Source organism: Dioscorea cayenensis, chromosome 1 (assembly GCF_009730915.1).
Source record: "Dioscorea cayenensis subsp. rotundata cultivar TDr96_F1 chromosome 1, TDr96_F1_v2_PseudoChromosome.rev07_lg8_w22 25.fasta, whole genome shotgun sequence".
NCBI classification, from domain to species: domain Eukaryota; kingdom Viridiplantae; phylum Streptophyta; class Magnoliopsida; order Dioscoreales; family Dioscoreaceae; genus Dioscorea; species Dioscorea cayenensis.
In genome coordinates, this window is record NC_052471.1 from 2,755,512 (window position 1) to 2,769,348 (window position 13,837).

Genomic DNA, 13,837 nt, shown 5'->3' on the forward strand with positions numbered 1-13,837 from the left:
GTCCTAGGAAACTTTCTCAATTTTATCATTCTAACAAAATATATGTCTTGCTATCATCCACATCATTTTATTTTCTTTCTCCTGCTCACTCAATGTAAAAAAAAAAAATTCTAGTCAAAACCCTACTCTTATTTTTATCTCTTTGCTCCTATCTTTCCCTCTGTTTTGACCGATAAACTTCTTTGCTTTATCTTCATCTTCCTCGTGCCACCCTTTCAAGGAAGATGTGCACAGCTCGCCATCCATTTGCTCTCTCTCTCTCTCTCTCTCCATTCCAGTAGTTTATATTTTTATTATATTAGAAAAAATCAAAGTTATAAACTAGCTTGTAGCTTCAAACTACATCTGCACTACACAAAAGTAGAAAGTTACAAGTTGATGAAATGGACTTGCAAGGTAATAAGGAAATGCAAGCGAGTATAATTACCTTTATTAATTTATTCAAGTCATATATACAAATATAAAAGTAAACAAAATAATAAAATAGTGGAACTCTGGCATTCTTCTACTCTACACTATATCAAGGGCTTACAATCAACCCATGTATCTCAAGCAATTACAGTAATAAATAATAGTATGACTAAAGAACACTGATTGAAGCCGTAAAACTCCTGGAAAAATCATCAAAAAATGGTGAAACAGAGCAGAAACAGCATCAAAATTATTCTTCTGCTAAAGCTTAAAGACTGGGAAATGCCAGCTGAGGACGACGGCGACGAGCCCTGTTTATTATTTCCTACTGTCTGTGGATTGCTTGGTACAATTGTGATGCTTGGATTTGGAGCGAAAGCGGAAGATATCGGTGGGTTTGCGGGTTCAGGTTCAGTAGAGTTGGTGTCATAACCTGAGAATTATGCAAATACATTCACATCTGACGTGTGTTTACAGAAGCAAACTGATTAAGCAAAATACACTTACAGTCAGAGTTCTTCCAGCCCAAGACCAACCTTTCTCGATCAAAGACGATGCGAAGGCCAGACATGAAGTTTTCTGTCGTCATAAAGCCGATGAATCAATTTACAAGCACCATTTAAGATAATGAGAGTGAAACTTATTATGCCAATGCATGGAAAGAGCTTTGATGCTGAGAACTTATACATTGAAGAAATAGTAAAAGATGAGCTTGGAAGAACTTACGTCCAATTATATTGAGTTCAGAAGTTGAAGCTTTGAGAATAGCCAAACAGTAGAAATATTCTCCGTTCTGCATATCAGAAATGAAATGCAGTGATTGGTAAGTCAGAAAGCTTTTGTGATATATCAATCTCAATGTTGAAGATAGATTTTACCTTGTCCGTAACGAGAACAACTGAAGAGTGAACAGGAAACTGGCTTCCACCTTCTGTTGTTAGATTGATAAAAGGAAGTAAAATAGAAGTTGCATTGGGACTGCAAATATTAATGATTTATTAGACTAAATCCATGTAAAAAAAAAAAATGAATCTTGTATCGCAATCAAGTACCTTATTTGGTAACAATACTCAAATGGCAACTTCCCATCAAGTGTACTTTGCCGCTTCTCTTTTACTTGTGCGTTGAACTGAAAAGTCAATAAATATAAGCAATTTCTTTCAATATAAATATGACTGAGTAGTTCACTATGTTAATTACTTACATCATTTGCAAGAAGCGTGTATGATGGATCTGCTAAAGATGTGAAGGAGGTACCGGAGTCAACAATAGCACTAAAATTTACATCAACTGAGCTGCTCCCTATGTTCACTCCAGTTATGCTTATATTGTAAGAAGGGTGCCTGGCATACAAAATATTCATAAAATGAACAAGACAAAACATTCAATGTAATTCAAGAGGTCAATTCATTCCAGTTTCTGCACAGATAGGAAAAACTACTTACTGTCCTTTTTCAATATGGAATGCGGTCTCCCCTTGGTCTGAGCTACCTTTGTCCCCAAAACTTATTCTTCCAACGCCATTATGCCGAAAGCACATTGAGAATGAATTTGAAGTTAGACCAGCACTTGACAAGATGCTAGGAACAGATATTTTATCCATACCAAGACCAAAAAGACCATTTGGTGCTGCAGACTTCAAAAATGAGCCTGTCTGAACCTGGCCACAACTGAAATGATACGACAAAAAGAAATGCTATAACAAATCAAGTTTAGTTTAGCAAGGTCGAGGTAAAATATTAAAAAGTAAATATGGCAAGCATACCCAAACACTATTGGTGCTTGAACAACTTTAGAACTGGTGTTCTCTGTTGTTAAGTATAGAACATCCTCAACTAAAATTCCGGAAGTTGAAGTATTGGCTGTAGCATATTGGACTTTGTAGGGGCACTGGCCTGCCAATTTCGAGCATTCACTTTGATGTTCACAATAACTGCTGTTGCAAGGAAGAGTCTTGCTTGTTGATGAATTTTTAGGGCTATAGGTGTCAAACACAAGATCCTGCATCAGTATGGATAAATTAGATAAAGTGCCCATCACGTGTAAACCTAAACAAAACCAAAATCACCAGCTGATTATATGCAGACGAACATACTAGTTTAACCATCCTACTGCAGTCAGGCAAGAGAGAAGAGCAGACATAATGCACAAAATAAGCCTATTAGAACTATGAAGCCAATCAAGCAAAAGGAGGATCACTTGTAGAAACTGCAATTAGCGTTCAATCCTTAACTCCTTCACTATATACATACAACAAATGAGTGAGTATGCTCACAACAGATCTCTTTCAACAGCTTAAAGAAACACACACACACACACACACACAAAAGAAATGAGGCATCACATACAGAACCTTTAGATGATTATTTTAAGAAAATCATTTATTAAGTTTTGATAAACAATAAAGACAAGTTTTGGTTGCTAGTGACTCACAAAACACCTGATCCATATAAAGAATGCCTTCACAATACTAGAAACAAGCATGATTTCATACAATCAGAGACATAAGAAGAAGAACAGCATGAAACAAACTGCAGCTCAGACATCCTCCATTGAGCAAACAACTATAAATGATATTTGGCAATTAATTAATCTAGTGAAAAACTTCAAATGGAACCATGAGTGAGAAAACAATGGTCTCAGAAAGTAATGGGACCACTAAGGTGCGAGTCCAACTAGGCTTGTGAGTAAAAGTTAAATCACAGTATTCCATCATAGAGCTACACTTGTGTCCATATGTTTACAGTTTCAAAATTTTGTAGTTCTTAACTGCTTCAAAAAAAAACCATTGCGCTTACTCATTTAAGGAACGAAAAGGAACGGAAAAGAAAAAAGATAAATAAGAAAAGATCAACACATTTCTTTTATTTACTCACCCGTCCTATTTTCTTCACATTACCAAATATAAGAAAAAAACTCCTCTCTTTAATTTCCTTTTCTTGACTAGCATGTATGAAGTAACTATGCGATTACCCAACTGTCTAAGTCACATAGTAGTAATTACACATCCTAGTAATTACTCAAATTTTAGAACATATATTGTGTTTAAGAGTTACTATTTAATTACATCTAAAATTCACAAGGCATGTTTAGAAGCACATCCAAGTACACAGCATTTTTCAATAAAAAGAATCCTTTTTTATAAAAACAAATAAGCTCTAAATATTATTTTAAAAAAAAGATATTTAAATTATAACAAATTAAAAATTACACTGTGAAACTAGCCACAATCCACATTCCCTCTGAAAATGGAACATTGCCATTGGCACCAATTACTAATAATTCCTAGTAATTACTAAGTTGGAGGAGCATGCTCAAATCTAGCACTTACGACCAATTACACACAAATCCAAATCCAGAGTGGTTTAACAAATGCACCCTAAAAAGAATATCGATCAATAGATCATTACTATTAAAAAAAAAAACCCACCTTGGAGATCACAACAACACCATATCATGCACCAAAATTCAAAAATTCATGCAACTTCAATCAATTCTTTAGAAACAAAAAAGCTTTCAGACAAAACTAGATAAAGGGGGTGCTTGGATTGGCTTTTTTAAAACCTAGAAGTGTTTTTTTATAAATTAAGCACTTCTAAGTTTTAAAAAACATGTTTGTTCGGCCTATTGGGCATAAGTAGAAGCTATGAAAAAAAGCTGAAATTCAGCTTTTTCAAAACTGCCCTAGAGGTGCTTTTCAGAAAAGCACTTATGAGAAATTATTTTAGGGTTGTCAAATTACTAAAATAACCCTTACAAACAATCAATTTTTCTCAATTCTTCTCTACAATCCCTGATTTCCATATTCGGGTTAATGAAAACGGTAATAATAATTATTATATACTTAATATTAATATATTATAATTGTAATTGTAATTGTAATACATTAAGTTATTATTATTATCATAACATTAGTCATTATTATTATTAATATCAATATATAATAATAGCTGAATGAAAAATCAATAACTTTTGCATTAATCTATCCAAACATAAAATACAGAAAAGCACTTAACTTACTCTGAAAAGCATTTTTTTTAAAAGTGCTTCTACAAAACTTAGGGTTTGTTTGGATTAGCTTTAAAAAAAAGTACTTACTTATTATATATTGATATTAATAATAAACATTTTTTTTTAAAGTGCTTTTGAGAGTAAGTTAAGTGATTTTCAGTATTTTATGTTTGTGTAAGCTAATGCAAAAACACTTTTATATATGTTAAGTTGTTTGGATGTGGAATTTTAAAAGGGTTTTTAGAGGTGGTAAATTACTAAAGTGAGGCATTCACTAAATTTTTATTGAGCCGCTATTATACATTACTATTAATAATGATAATGAAAACATTGTTAATAATAATAATTAATTATTATTATTATTATTATTATTATTATTATTACAACCCACAAGACAAAACTACTCAACTTATAAAAAAGTATTTCTAGGCTTCAAAAAAGCCAACCCAAATATGCCCTAAAAAAAAAAAACACTTCCATTAAAAGTCAATCCAAACAAGACCAAGAGTGGATAAGCATTTCCAACAGAAAAAAGAAAGTAATAAAAGACACGGCATACCAATCCATAATTCTGGGATGAGGTCGGAGCACAACTCTGGCACTCGCATGGCAACCAGAAGAGATCACTACCAGTATCCAACGCCACCAAAAACGTCACATTTGGCGTTCCCACAGCAACAATCGCATAGTACAAACTGCCCCAAAGTTCAAAACAAAGAACCAAACGAAAATCAATTGAAGAAACAATCAAACCCCAAAAAAAAAAACAGAGGGTAAGAGAGCCAATACAATCCAAGTGAGGGGAAATTGAAAGTGCTATTGCCATCCACGAATGTAAGCTCCTGCGTTTCAGAGAGCCTGCGGCCACGCAAAGCTCGGTCATGATTAACAAGAGCGGTGTAGTACTCGCGGCTTCCCTTCTCCGGAGATGGCCAAGCGTCACTGGAGAACTTGCGGACCGGATCGGAGAAGCGATGGTGGATGTCGAAGCTGAAAGAGGAGGTGGAGAGAGATCCGAGAGGATCTGAGACGATGAAGAGGAGAAGAAGGAGAAGAGAGGAGGAGGCCATTGGAGGATGAGAGGTAGGGGAGATTGGAGGATCATGGCTAGGGTTTTGAAGGGAGAGGTTTGGGTCAACGATGAAGATCGATAGAGACTGCGGGAGTTGGTGATCAACGACGACATCACCATTGCCGTGTTTCGATAAGCTTTCGAGTTTTCATTTATTTATTTATTTATTTTATTTTATTTGTGGTTGTTTTTGCAGAAAACCCCCTGAGGAAATTAGTATTGTTTTTAACTTTTTTTTTTATTTATTTATTAATAAATACGTTGAACGAGTTAGTGTGATGTTTCCCGTTTGAAAATTAGTGAGCCAGTTTGACTTTTTAAAATTATTTTTTTATTATTTTTTTAAAAAATTATTTGCTAAGATAAAAAAGTGTGGTTTTCAGTTTAAAAAAAAATTAATATTGATGTTAATTTTTTGGAAAGACAAAATCTTTTCTGTCAATTAATCTCTTAGAATGTTTTACTTAAAGAAAATGAATTTTTAAATATAAATGAAATTATTATGAAAATAATGTTTTATGAATTATGATTGATGGAGAGTTTTTAAATGAAAATAATGTTTTATATATTAAAAAATTTTATAAGCTGTTTCTTTGCTAAGAAAATAGAATCAACTGCAACTTACTCATTGGCGGATATATTTGTTGTAAAAATCAGCTCTTTTCATATGTCATCATCTTTAATAAGTGGTTTATCACATTTGTAAAAAAAAATTATATCTCAATTTAAATTAGATGCATGTTATTTTATTTAAATAAAAATAAAAATAATAATAATAATTATTATTATTATTATTATTATTATTATTATTATTATTATTATTAAAATTAGTCTACTCGGTGTGCCATGATTTTCTTCGTGTTTGAAAATTGTTTTAATAGTCTAAGTCAAAAACTAGGAACGGGAATTATAAAATCAAGTATAATGTGGAACACAATAAAAAAATGCTTTTTTTGGGACCCCATGGAAACAGTGAAATTACTTATTTTCTGAATTTTTTTTCCTCTATTTATCCCTAAAATTTCCATTTACACGTCTTTAAAATAATATTATATATATATATATATATATATATGTTTACTATATATAAACTATTGAAATATATTATTAATAAATGTTGAATAAAACTAAATGATGGGTTTATCATTATGAGATAATTTTCAAAAGTGAGGGGGTGACAATTAATTTCATTATTTTTCAAGGGTTGTGAAGTAGTAATTACTTTGTTGGCGACCTAATGAACTTATTAAATTCTTTTCAGCGAATTAGAAAGACGCGTTCTTGGAAAAATGAAAGTCATAAGTCAAGCAATAAATAACACTTGAAAATTTCTTGAAACTTACTTGTTCTTTCTTTCTAGACTCTTTCTTGTTTGATTCTTTCCATTAAAGCAAAAGTCTATCAAACACTAATTTATTTATTTATTATTTTTCTCCGCATGTATCACTACAACTGTGAAGGATTATTAAAAAAAACACACAAATAATATATTATGTTACAAGGGGTTTCTGTTTTATATTTTATATTCACTGGGCGGAAAAAAAATATATTTAATTTTATTGAGATCACATATAATAAAAATAATTTAGCTTTTTTTTTACAAAAATGACAAACAGTACTCAGTAAAAAATTATCAAGAGATAAATAGATATGGTAATACATCAGTTATGATAACTTGTTGACCATTTAAGAATTTATTAACTCGGTCAAATGTCATTTAACGTGATAAAAGTTTTATCACATACACATCCAAAAAATTTCAGAAACTAAACTATTTAACATAAAAAGTTCATTCTGCCTCTTGTCCATTACTACTTTGTGATAATGTCATTGGGTTACAAGTAGCTTATCTCTAAATGATAATTTATCTCTTTGTATGTCGTAACATGGTTATCTTTTTCATATTGTATTTTTTGGGCATTAAATATGTATGAAATTGTGTTGGATTTTTGGGGTATATTAGATGCTAAAAAAATAACAAGTAAAAAGAATCAGAAATGAGAGTGAAAAACTATTCAGTTTGTAATGTATGCTAACAGAAAGTAGACAGAATAAAGCACTCTGTCGTGAGTTTGTTTTGGATCTCAACAGTAACTAATTATCTTACCATGCATGCAACCAAACTTGTAAATTAATCAGGAGAGAAACAAGATGTAAATAAGACCAAAGAGCAAAAAAGAGCTTTGTTTTTGGGAAGAGGAGCGGGACGAACCCACTAGAGACCCCAAGGACGTGCACAAGCATCGGTGGAACAAGTGGGGACGAGGCCGCGCTCACGTGGGCGCTAGAACCACCCGTACACAACCACTATTCACAACTCCCAGAAATATGCCCTCAGCCAAGAATCGAACTCTCACCACTCGGTGAGAGCTCTATTGGCAACCCGTGTACGAATAAACCCGAAGGTCGTTGGCCAAAAAAGAGCTTTGTTAAGCAGCTTAATAGTTGCAAACAAACCTCTTATTGTTAGATCATTAAATTAACTGATAACAATGCGCAAAGGTAGTATCAGTACTCATATGACAACAAAATGTTCAAAGATGCTTGCAGAAAAGTAGGTCCTAGTCATTTAAACCAAAAAAAGGAAAGAAAGAAGGATTGATAAATGCAATCAGCTACTAATTAACATCTCATTAACCATAATCAATCCATCTTTTACCTTTTTTTAAAACCATTTGACAGCATAAGAACAACTAAAGCAAGTTAAATAGAGGAAATTAAACAAAATGACCAATGAACTGATCTTCAATGGCAAAGAAATGGCATTGACAAGTAGACACTGCCTAGTGCTTTTGACAACATTGATTTGCACCATTTTTAATCTCAGAGCATTAGTTTCAGCCAGACAATATCAAGTGAACGAAGATCGGTATTACGAGAGTATGCACGATTTTGTTACCGAGATGAGCTATTGTGAAAAGACATTCATGAAGAACTGAATTGTGCTAATCAATTACTGCAAAACTTGAAGGAACAAGAATGGTTCTAATCAAACCTGTTGTTTAAAGTACTCCAGTAAAGGAAATGTTGCCAATGTATTCAACATGTTTGCAATATGAAGAGCTCTACAAGTAATATATGCATTGTCATGATAATGATAACTGCATTTTACAGAAAGAGCAACAACATACAGCTTCAAAAGAGCAGCATTCATTGTGTTGACACCTGCAGTTACCTTGGAAAAAACAAAACAGAACAGACAAAATACATTGGTTAATCTAAATTAAAATTCTCACAGTTGACAAACCATTAAAGAAGAAATGGAAATGCATTAATCCTGGTTGCATTGATAAGCAATGACAGTATGGTGATGCTAAGATAGAATTTACTCAATAAAAGGCTCATCTTTCCAAAGACTGAATCCAAAGCCCTGATTGGGCAATGATTTCACCATTTCTGAAAGAATTGCAAGCCTATCTTACGTCAAAATGACACCAAAACATGACCTTTGGAGATAAATACTTGCAAAGATTCAAACCTTTTCAAAATGATGATTATATATAAAAAGATATACAATTACAAAGATAAAAGAAATTATGAGATTTAGAAACACTTGATTAGAGGTTTTTCAAATAAAAAATTAAAAATACGTTTGTTTTAATTTTCAAATTAAAATAAATTTGTTTGTTTCAATTCTATTGGAATAATATAATCAGTAGTGCCAATAACATTTTAGTATATTAGCACTACGTCTTCTACGTAAAGTGTTTGTTTCATCTCACACATGACTTGTTCATATTTTTTCAAATATAAATATATAATTGGTAGTATTTTGTTACTATATCATCAGCAATTCACATCAACGAAAGGCCTAAAATAAAATAATTTTAACTTTTGTAGTAAAAAGGTGTATGGATTTCTAATATGCTTGTTTTAAATGTGTTTTACATTTAACATGGAAGGTACAGAAGATTGATCACTGTTCTTGGTATGGTGCCACATTCTTTAATTAATTGTATTAAAAAAAAAAAGAATTTGGTACTTGCTACTAAATCTTTGTAAAAATAATATTAGATACACATGTTTAAAGAATGCCATAATGATTGTCTTGAGAATCCCATGCATTTGGTGACTAAATTATACAAATACTAATTAATTTAAAGTAACTCCATCAGCTGAATTACCAAAATATCCATACTTTTATTCATCTACAAGGCACAGTATATAACTTTACCGATGAGTTTGATATTCGGTATATGTTTACAGCTACAACATTCATTCAAATTATCGTACTCTCTATTTGTCCCTCTGCACGGGTCAACAACGGGTCGATGATCTTTCGCCATTGTTTGTAATCAAGAGCTGAGCCACCACCAGGCAGCAGGAAACCATTAACGAAGAAATACGGAGTTCCAGCAACTCCTCTTGAACACCCATACTAAAAAATAATTGTCAAGTTATACATCAGACTCAAAGAATTTGTGAAACATTAAGCAATATTCAAGTACCAAAATTACTGACCCTGAAGGAAACTCTTGCTGCTTTATCAGTATGAGAATCTGCAAAACCAGACTGAAATGCAGATATTGAGGAATTCCCAATGACCAGCGAGACATGCTTTGTGATATCGTTGATTATAGATTGTTTGCTCATGTATTGCGTTGCTGAATTAGACCATTTTTTCTGTTCGATAAATATAACAATAAAAAGAATTAGAAATGGAGTGAAAAGCAATTTGATTTGTAATTTGTGCGAACAGAAAGTAGCTAGAATAAAGTCCCCTGTCATGATATCTTAATTCTTTTGGCTTCTTTTTTAGCTCAATAATATCTAATGTTATTACTGTGTACAATCTACCTTGTAAATTAATCAACAGAGAAAACAAGAGGTAAAAAAGACCAAAAAGACAAAAGGAGAGCTTTGTTAAGTAGTTTACAAAGCAATATACACATCTGAAGTTGCGAACAAGCCTCTTATAGTTGGTCATTATTATCACCCTAGAACATTAAATTAGCTGATACAATGTGCAAAGTAATATCAAAACTCGTATGACAACAAACGTTCAAAGGGGATTGCAGAAAAGCAGGTTCTAGTTAAAAATTTTCTTTTTTTTTTTAAAACAAAGATTCATATATGAAATCAGCTACTAATATCTCATTAACCAGTCCATCCATCTTTACCTTTCAACCACGGGACAGCATAAGCACAACTAAAGTAAGTTTAATAGAGGAAAACAAAATAACTGATGGAGTTATATTCAATGGCAGAGAAATGGCATTGACAAGAAGGCACAGTAGATCACCACTGAAATTATGGTTAACTACCATCAGAAAATTGCTCTTTAGCAGGCCCATCGGAAATCAGATTTAAACTTTCCAAAGTTTTCTTTTTTTTCATTCCTTGATGCTTGCAAAATTTGATGTCTTAATGGATCTCTTTAATTTATTAAATTGTTTGTGAGAATGAGTAGAGAAGAATCATTCTAGAAAACAGCTACATGACAAATATAACCCAAGTTGGATTTAGATAAATTGGATAAAATTAGAGATTAATCTTTTCCAGAAAAAGGACCTATGATTAGAATACTTCAACTACGTTGGAAACCAAGCTATTCAGTTTAGCAAGCTCCAAAGGTTGTTCTGCAGGTCCTCAAATGAGATCCTTCTCTATCCGATCAGATGATTACAGTTTACAACTTAATGTTTAAAAAAAAAAAATCCTTAAATAACTTATCATGAGCTTTTAGCCTTGCAAAGTAGGCATTTGTTTCTGAACAAATAACACATTTGGCAAAATTCCTTCACTGCTTCTACAACATATATAATTCTCCATTTAATTGATCATGATAATCAAAGGATAGAAATCCAAATTCAATTCATGCAAAACTTGAGGAAACAAGAAAGGTTCTAATCAAACCTGATGGTCAAAGAAGAACTCCAGTAAAGGAAATGTCGTCGATATATTCAACATGTTTGCAATATGAAGCGCACGACAAGTAAGATATGAGTTGTCATGGTAACTGCATTTACCAGAAAGAGTATCACCAACAACATACAAAAACAAGCTTCAAAAGAGCATTAATCATGATTACACCTTCAGCTACCTTGTAAAACACAGAACAAAAGAAGGAAACAGAACAAGGCTCAAAATAAATCAGTTAATCAAATTAAAATTTACACAATTGGCAAACCATCAAAGAAGAAATGAAAATGCACTAATCCTGGTTGCATTGTTAGGCAATCATAATATGGTGATACTAAGCTGGAATTCCCTCATTAAAAAGCTCATTTTTCCAAAGACTTTCCATTCAAACAAGAAAAAGACTGAATCCAAAGCCCTAAGTGGGCAATGATTTCACTATTGGGATAAAATTTTCCAGCAGAGCTTCTATAAAAACAACACCAGAACAAGACTTTTGAAAACAAACAATTGCAAAGATTCAAACTTTAGCTACAAAAACATCATCATAGATCATACCAATCAAGCAATCAAAATTAACGAAAAAAAAAAAACCTTTTTTTTGGTGTGAAAAAAAAAAAAGATATTCAGTGAATGAACGCACGGGAGAGGGAATGGATGGACGATGAGAGACACAAGCGGGGAGTAGTGTTGAAAAGCTTGCTTGAGAGAAGGCCATGCATCTCTGCTATCCGGGCACATCGGATCCATGAACGCCTCGACCAGCACGGATGCTTCCCATGGGCTGACTGCGCCGTAGAGGAAGCCATCGTAGTGCGCCGGAATCGGAGATTGAGCCATTGAGAGAAGGAAAGAGAGGGGGGATAAGAGGAGGAGGAGGTTGAGAGGAGAGCTTGAGGTTTTCGCCATCTTTGCTCCCCTTTCTCTGCTACCTCTCTGATCTACCATGGACCAAGGTGGATAAAACCAAATTTATGAGTATATATAAATATGGGAAAATTAAAAATTTAAAATAAATATAAATATAAATTAAAAAAAATGTGCTCTGCCACTTTTGCGAAACAGTGAGTGAGGAATTTTTTTTCATTTTTTTAGAGGAAAAGATAACTTAATTGATTAATAGTCATAATATCGTCAAGTAAAACTTCTACTAAGAAACTAAACTTCAAAACCTTCATAGTTCTCTTTGGAGACTAATTGGTGGCAAACGCATTGACTCTTTTGTTTACTTACCGGCCCAAGATACTGCTAGAGGTATTATCCTCGCTTGGGACAGCTCGCAACTTATTGGAAATATAATTTATAAGGGATCCCTTACCATTCCGTCAGATTTACTAATCATTTTGATAACTCCACTTGGACTTAGTTCCAATGTCTATGGGCCAAATTCCAGATCCATTAGGCCCGAATTCTGGAATGAACTCTGAACCCTAAAAAACCTCATTTCAACTCCTTAGGTTATTTGTGGCGATTTCAATACGGTTTTTTCCTTAGAATACAAAAATAACGGTATTTCTAATCCTAGATATATCACCATATCCCAGAACCTTCTAAGTAAACTTGATCTTATTGACCCTCCCATTAGTGGGAGAAGTTTTACCTGGTCTAATGGACAATCTAACCCTATCTGGGTTCGACTTGATCGATTCCTTTACTCTCATGATTGGACCTCCTTATATCCCAAAACATCTCAATTTGATCTTCCCAAATTTGGTTCGGATCATTCTCCTATCTGTCTCGATTTTGGATTACACCTTAAGAGATCCCGAAACTTCAAATTAGAGAAATTCTGGTATACCAACCCTCACATCATCAATCTTATTCAAGATTGATGGTCGGAATCAAACCCTGTTGGCAGTGGAGCGTTTATCATTTCCAAAAAAATTGCCCATTTAAAATCCAATCTTCGCACATGGTCCAAGAACAACTTTTGCGCTTCTAAGATCCTCAAAAGATGCCTTCTAGTAGAATTACATTCCATCGACATTATTGGTGAAACTAGACCCCTTTCAGAGGAAGAATACAACCGATTCTCCCAAATCCGCTCTGAACTATACAACATTTTAAATCAGGAAAAAATTTACTGGAAACAACGTTCCAGGATTACTTGGCTTAGAGAAGGAGACTCTAACACTAAATTTTTTTCACCAAATTGCAAATGGCAGGAGAAATAAAAATCACACTCCTCGTATTCTTCATAATGGCAATTGGATTGACGGAAATGATCAAATTGGTAGAATCTTCACTGATCACTACCGCTGTCTTTGGTACTTATTTGCCAAATAGATTTCTCCTGGACTGGCACTTTCTTTTTGAATATAAGGAAAGAATTGATCTCTCCCAGCTTGAACTACCTTTCACTACTGAAGAAATTAAACAAGTTGTTTTTGGCCTTAACCCTGAAAAAGCTCCTGGTCCGGATGGCTTCCCTATTTTCTTCTTTCAAAAACATTGGACCATCCTCCAAGACACTCTTATTAAGCT

At 33.2% G+C, this 13,837-nt stretch overlaps 2 protein-coding genes across 3 annotated transcripts; both read right to left on the minus strand.

Annotated features, from left to right (window-relative positions):
• Positions 1–400: 400 nt before the first annotated feature.
• Positions 401–5,620, minus strand: LOC120260825 (aspartyl protease family protein 1-like). Of its 2 annotated transcripts, none has more exons than XM_039268397.1 (10): positions 5,212–5,620; positions 4,982–5,117; positions 2,177–2,412; positions 1,857–2,081; positions 1,616–1,754; positions 1,464–1,540; positions 1,290–1,389; positions 1,138–1,204; positions 919–990; positions 401–844 (listed from the first exon to the last, which is right to left on the minus strand). In XM_039268397.1, the coding sequence occupies exons 1-10, from the start codon at positions 5,490–5,492 to the stop codon at positions 624–626; spliced, it is 1,554 nt and encodes a 517-aa protein (XP_039124331.1). In that variant the 5' UTR covers positions 5,493–5,620; the 3' UTR covers positions 401–623. The 2 variants fall into 2 exon arrangements, 1 of the variants encoding a protein (XP_039124331.1); XR_005536506.1 differs by having other exon boundaries at positions 783–844; positions 1,290–1,342.
• Positions 5,621–9,586: 3,966 nt separating this feature from the next.
• Positions 9,587–12,300, minus strand: LOC120260836. Its single transcript, XM_039268410.1, has 4 exons — positions 11,997–12,300; positions 11,351–11,453; positions 9,956–10,117; positions 9,587–9,872 (listed from the first exon to the last, which is right to left on the minus strand). Exons 1-4 carry the CDS (start codon positions 12,260–12,262, stop codon positions 9,714–9,716), a joined length of 690 nt encoding a protein of 229 aa, XP_039124344.1. The 5' UTR covers positions 12,263–12,300; the 3' UTR covers positions 9,587–9,713.
• Positions 12,301–13,837: the final 1,537 nt, after the last annotated feature.

Bases quoted from the DNA above. Each gene is read 5' to 3' on its own strand.
- LOC120260825 (XM_039268397.1), bottom strand. From the start codon at position 5,492: ATGGCCTCCTCCTCTCTTCTCCTTCTTCTCCTCTTCATCGTCTCAGAT. The intron at 1,541-1,615 runs GTAAGTAATTAA...TTGACTTTTCAG, and splicing joins ACACGCTTCTTGCAAATGAT to TTCAACGCACAAGTAAAAGA. The intron at 1,205-1,289 runs GTAAAATCTATC...TCTGATATGCAG, and splicing joins TTGTTCTCGTTACGGACAAG to AACGGAGAATATTTCTACTG.
- LOC120260836 (XM_039268410.1), bottom strand. From the start codon at position 12,262: ATGGCGAAAACCTCAAGCTCTCCTCTCAACCTCCTCCTCCTCTTATCC. The intron at 11,454-11,996 runs GTGCGTTCATTC...TGGTAAATGCAG, and splicing joins GTCCATCCATTCCCTCTCCC to TTACCATGACAACTCATATC. The intron at 10,118-11,350 runs GTTTGATTAGAA...TTTATCGAACAG, and splicing joins AGTTCTTCTTTGACCATCAG to AAAAAATGGTCTAATTCAGC.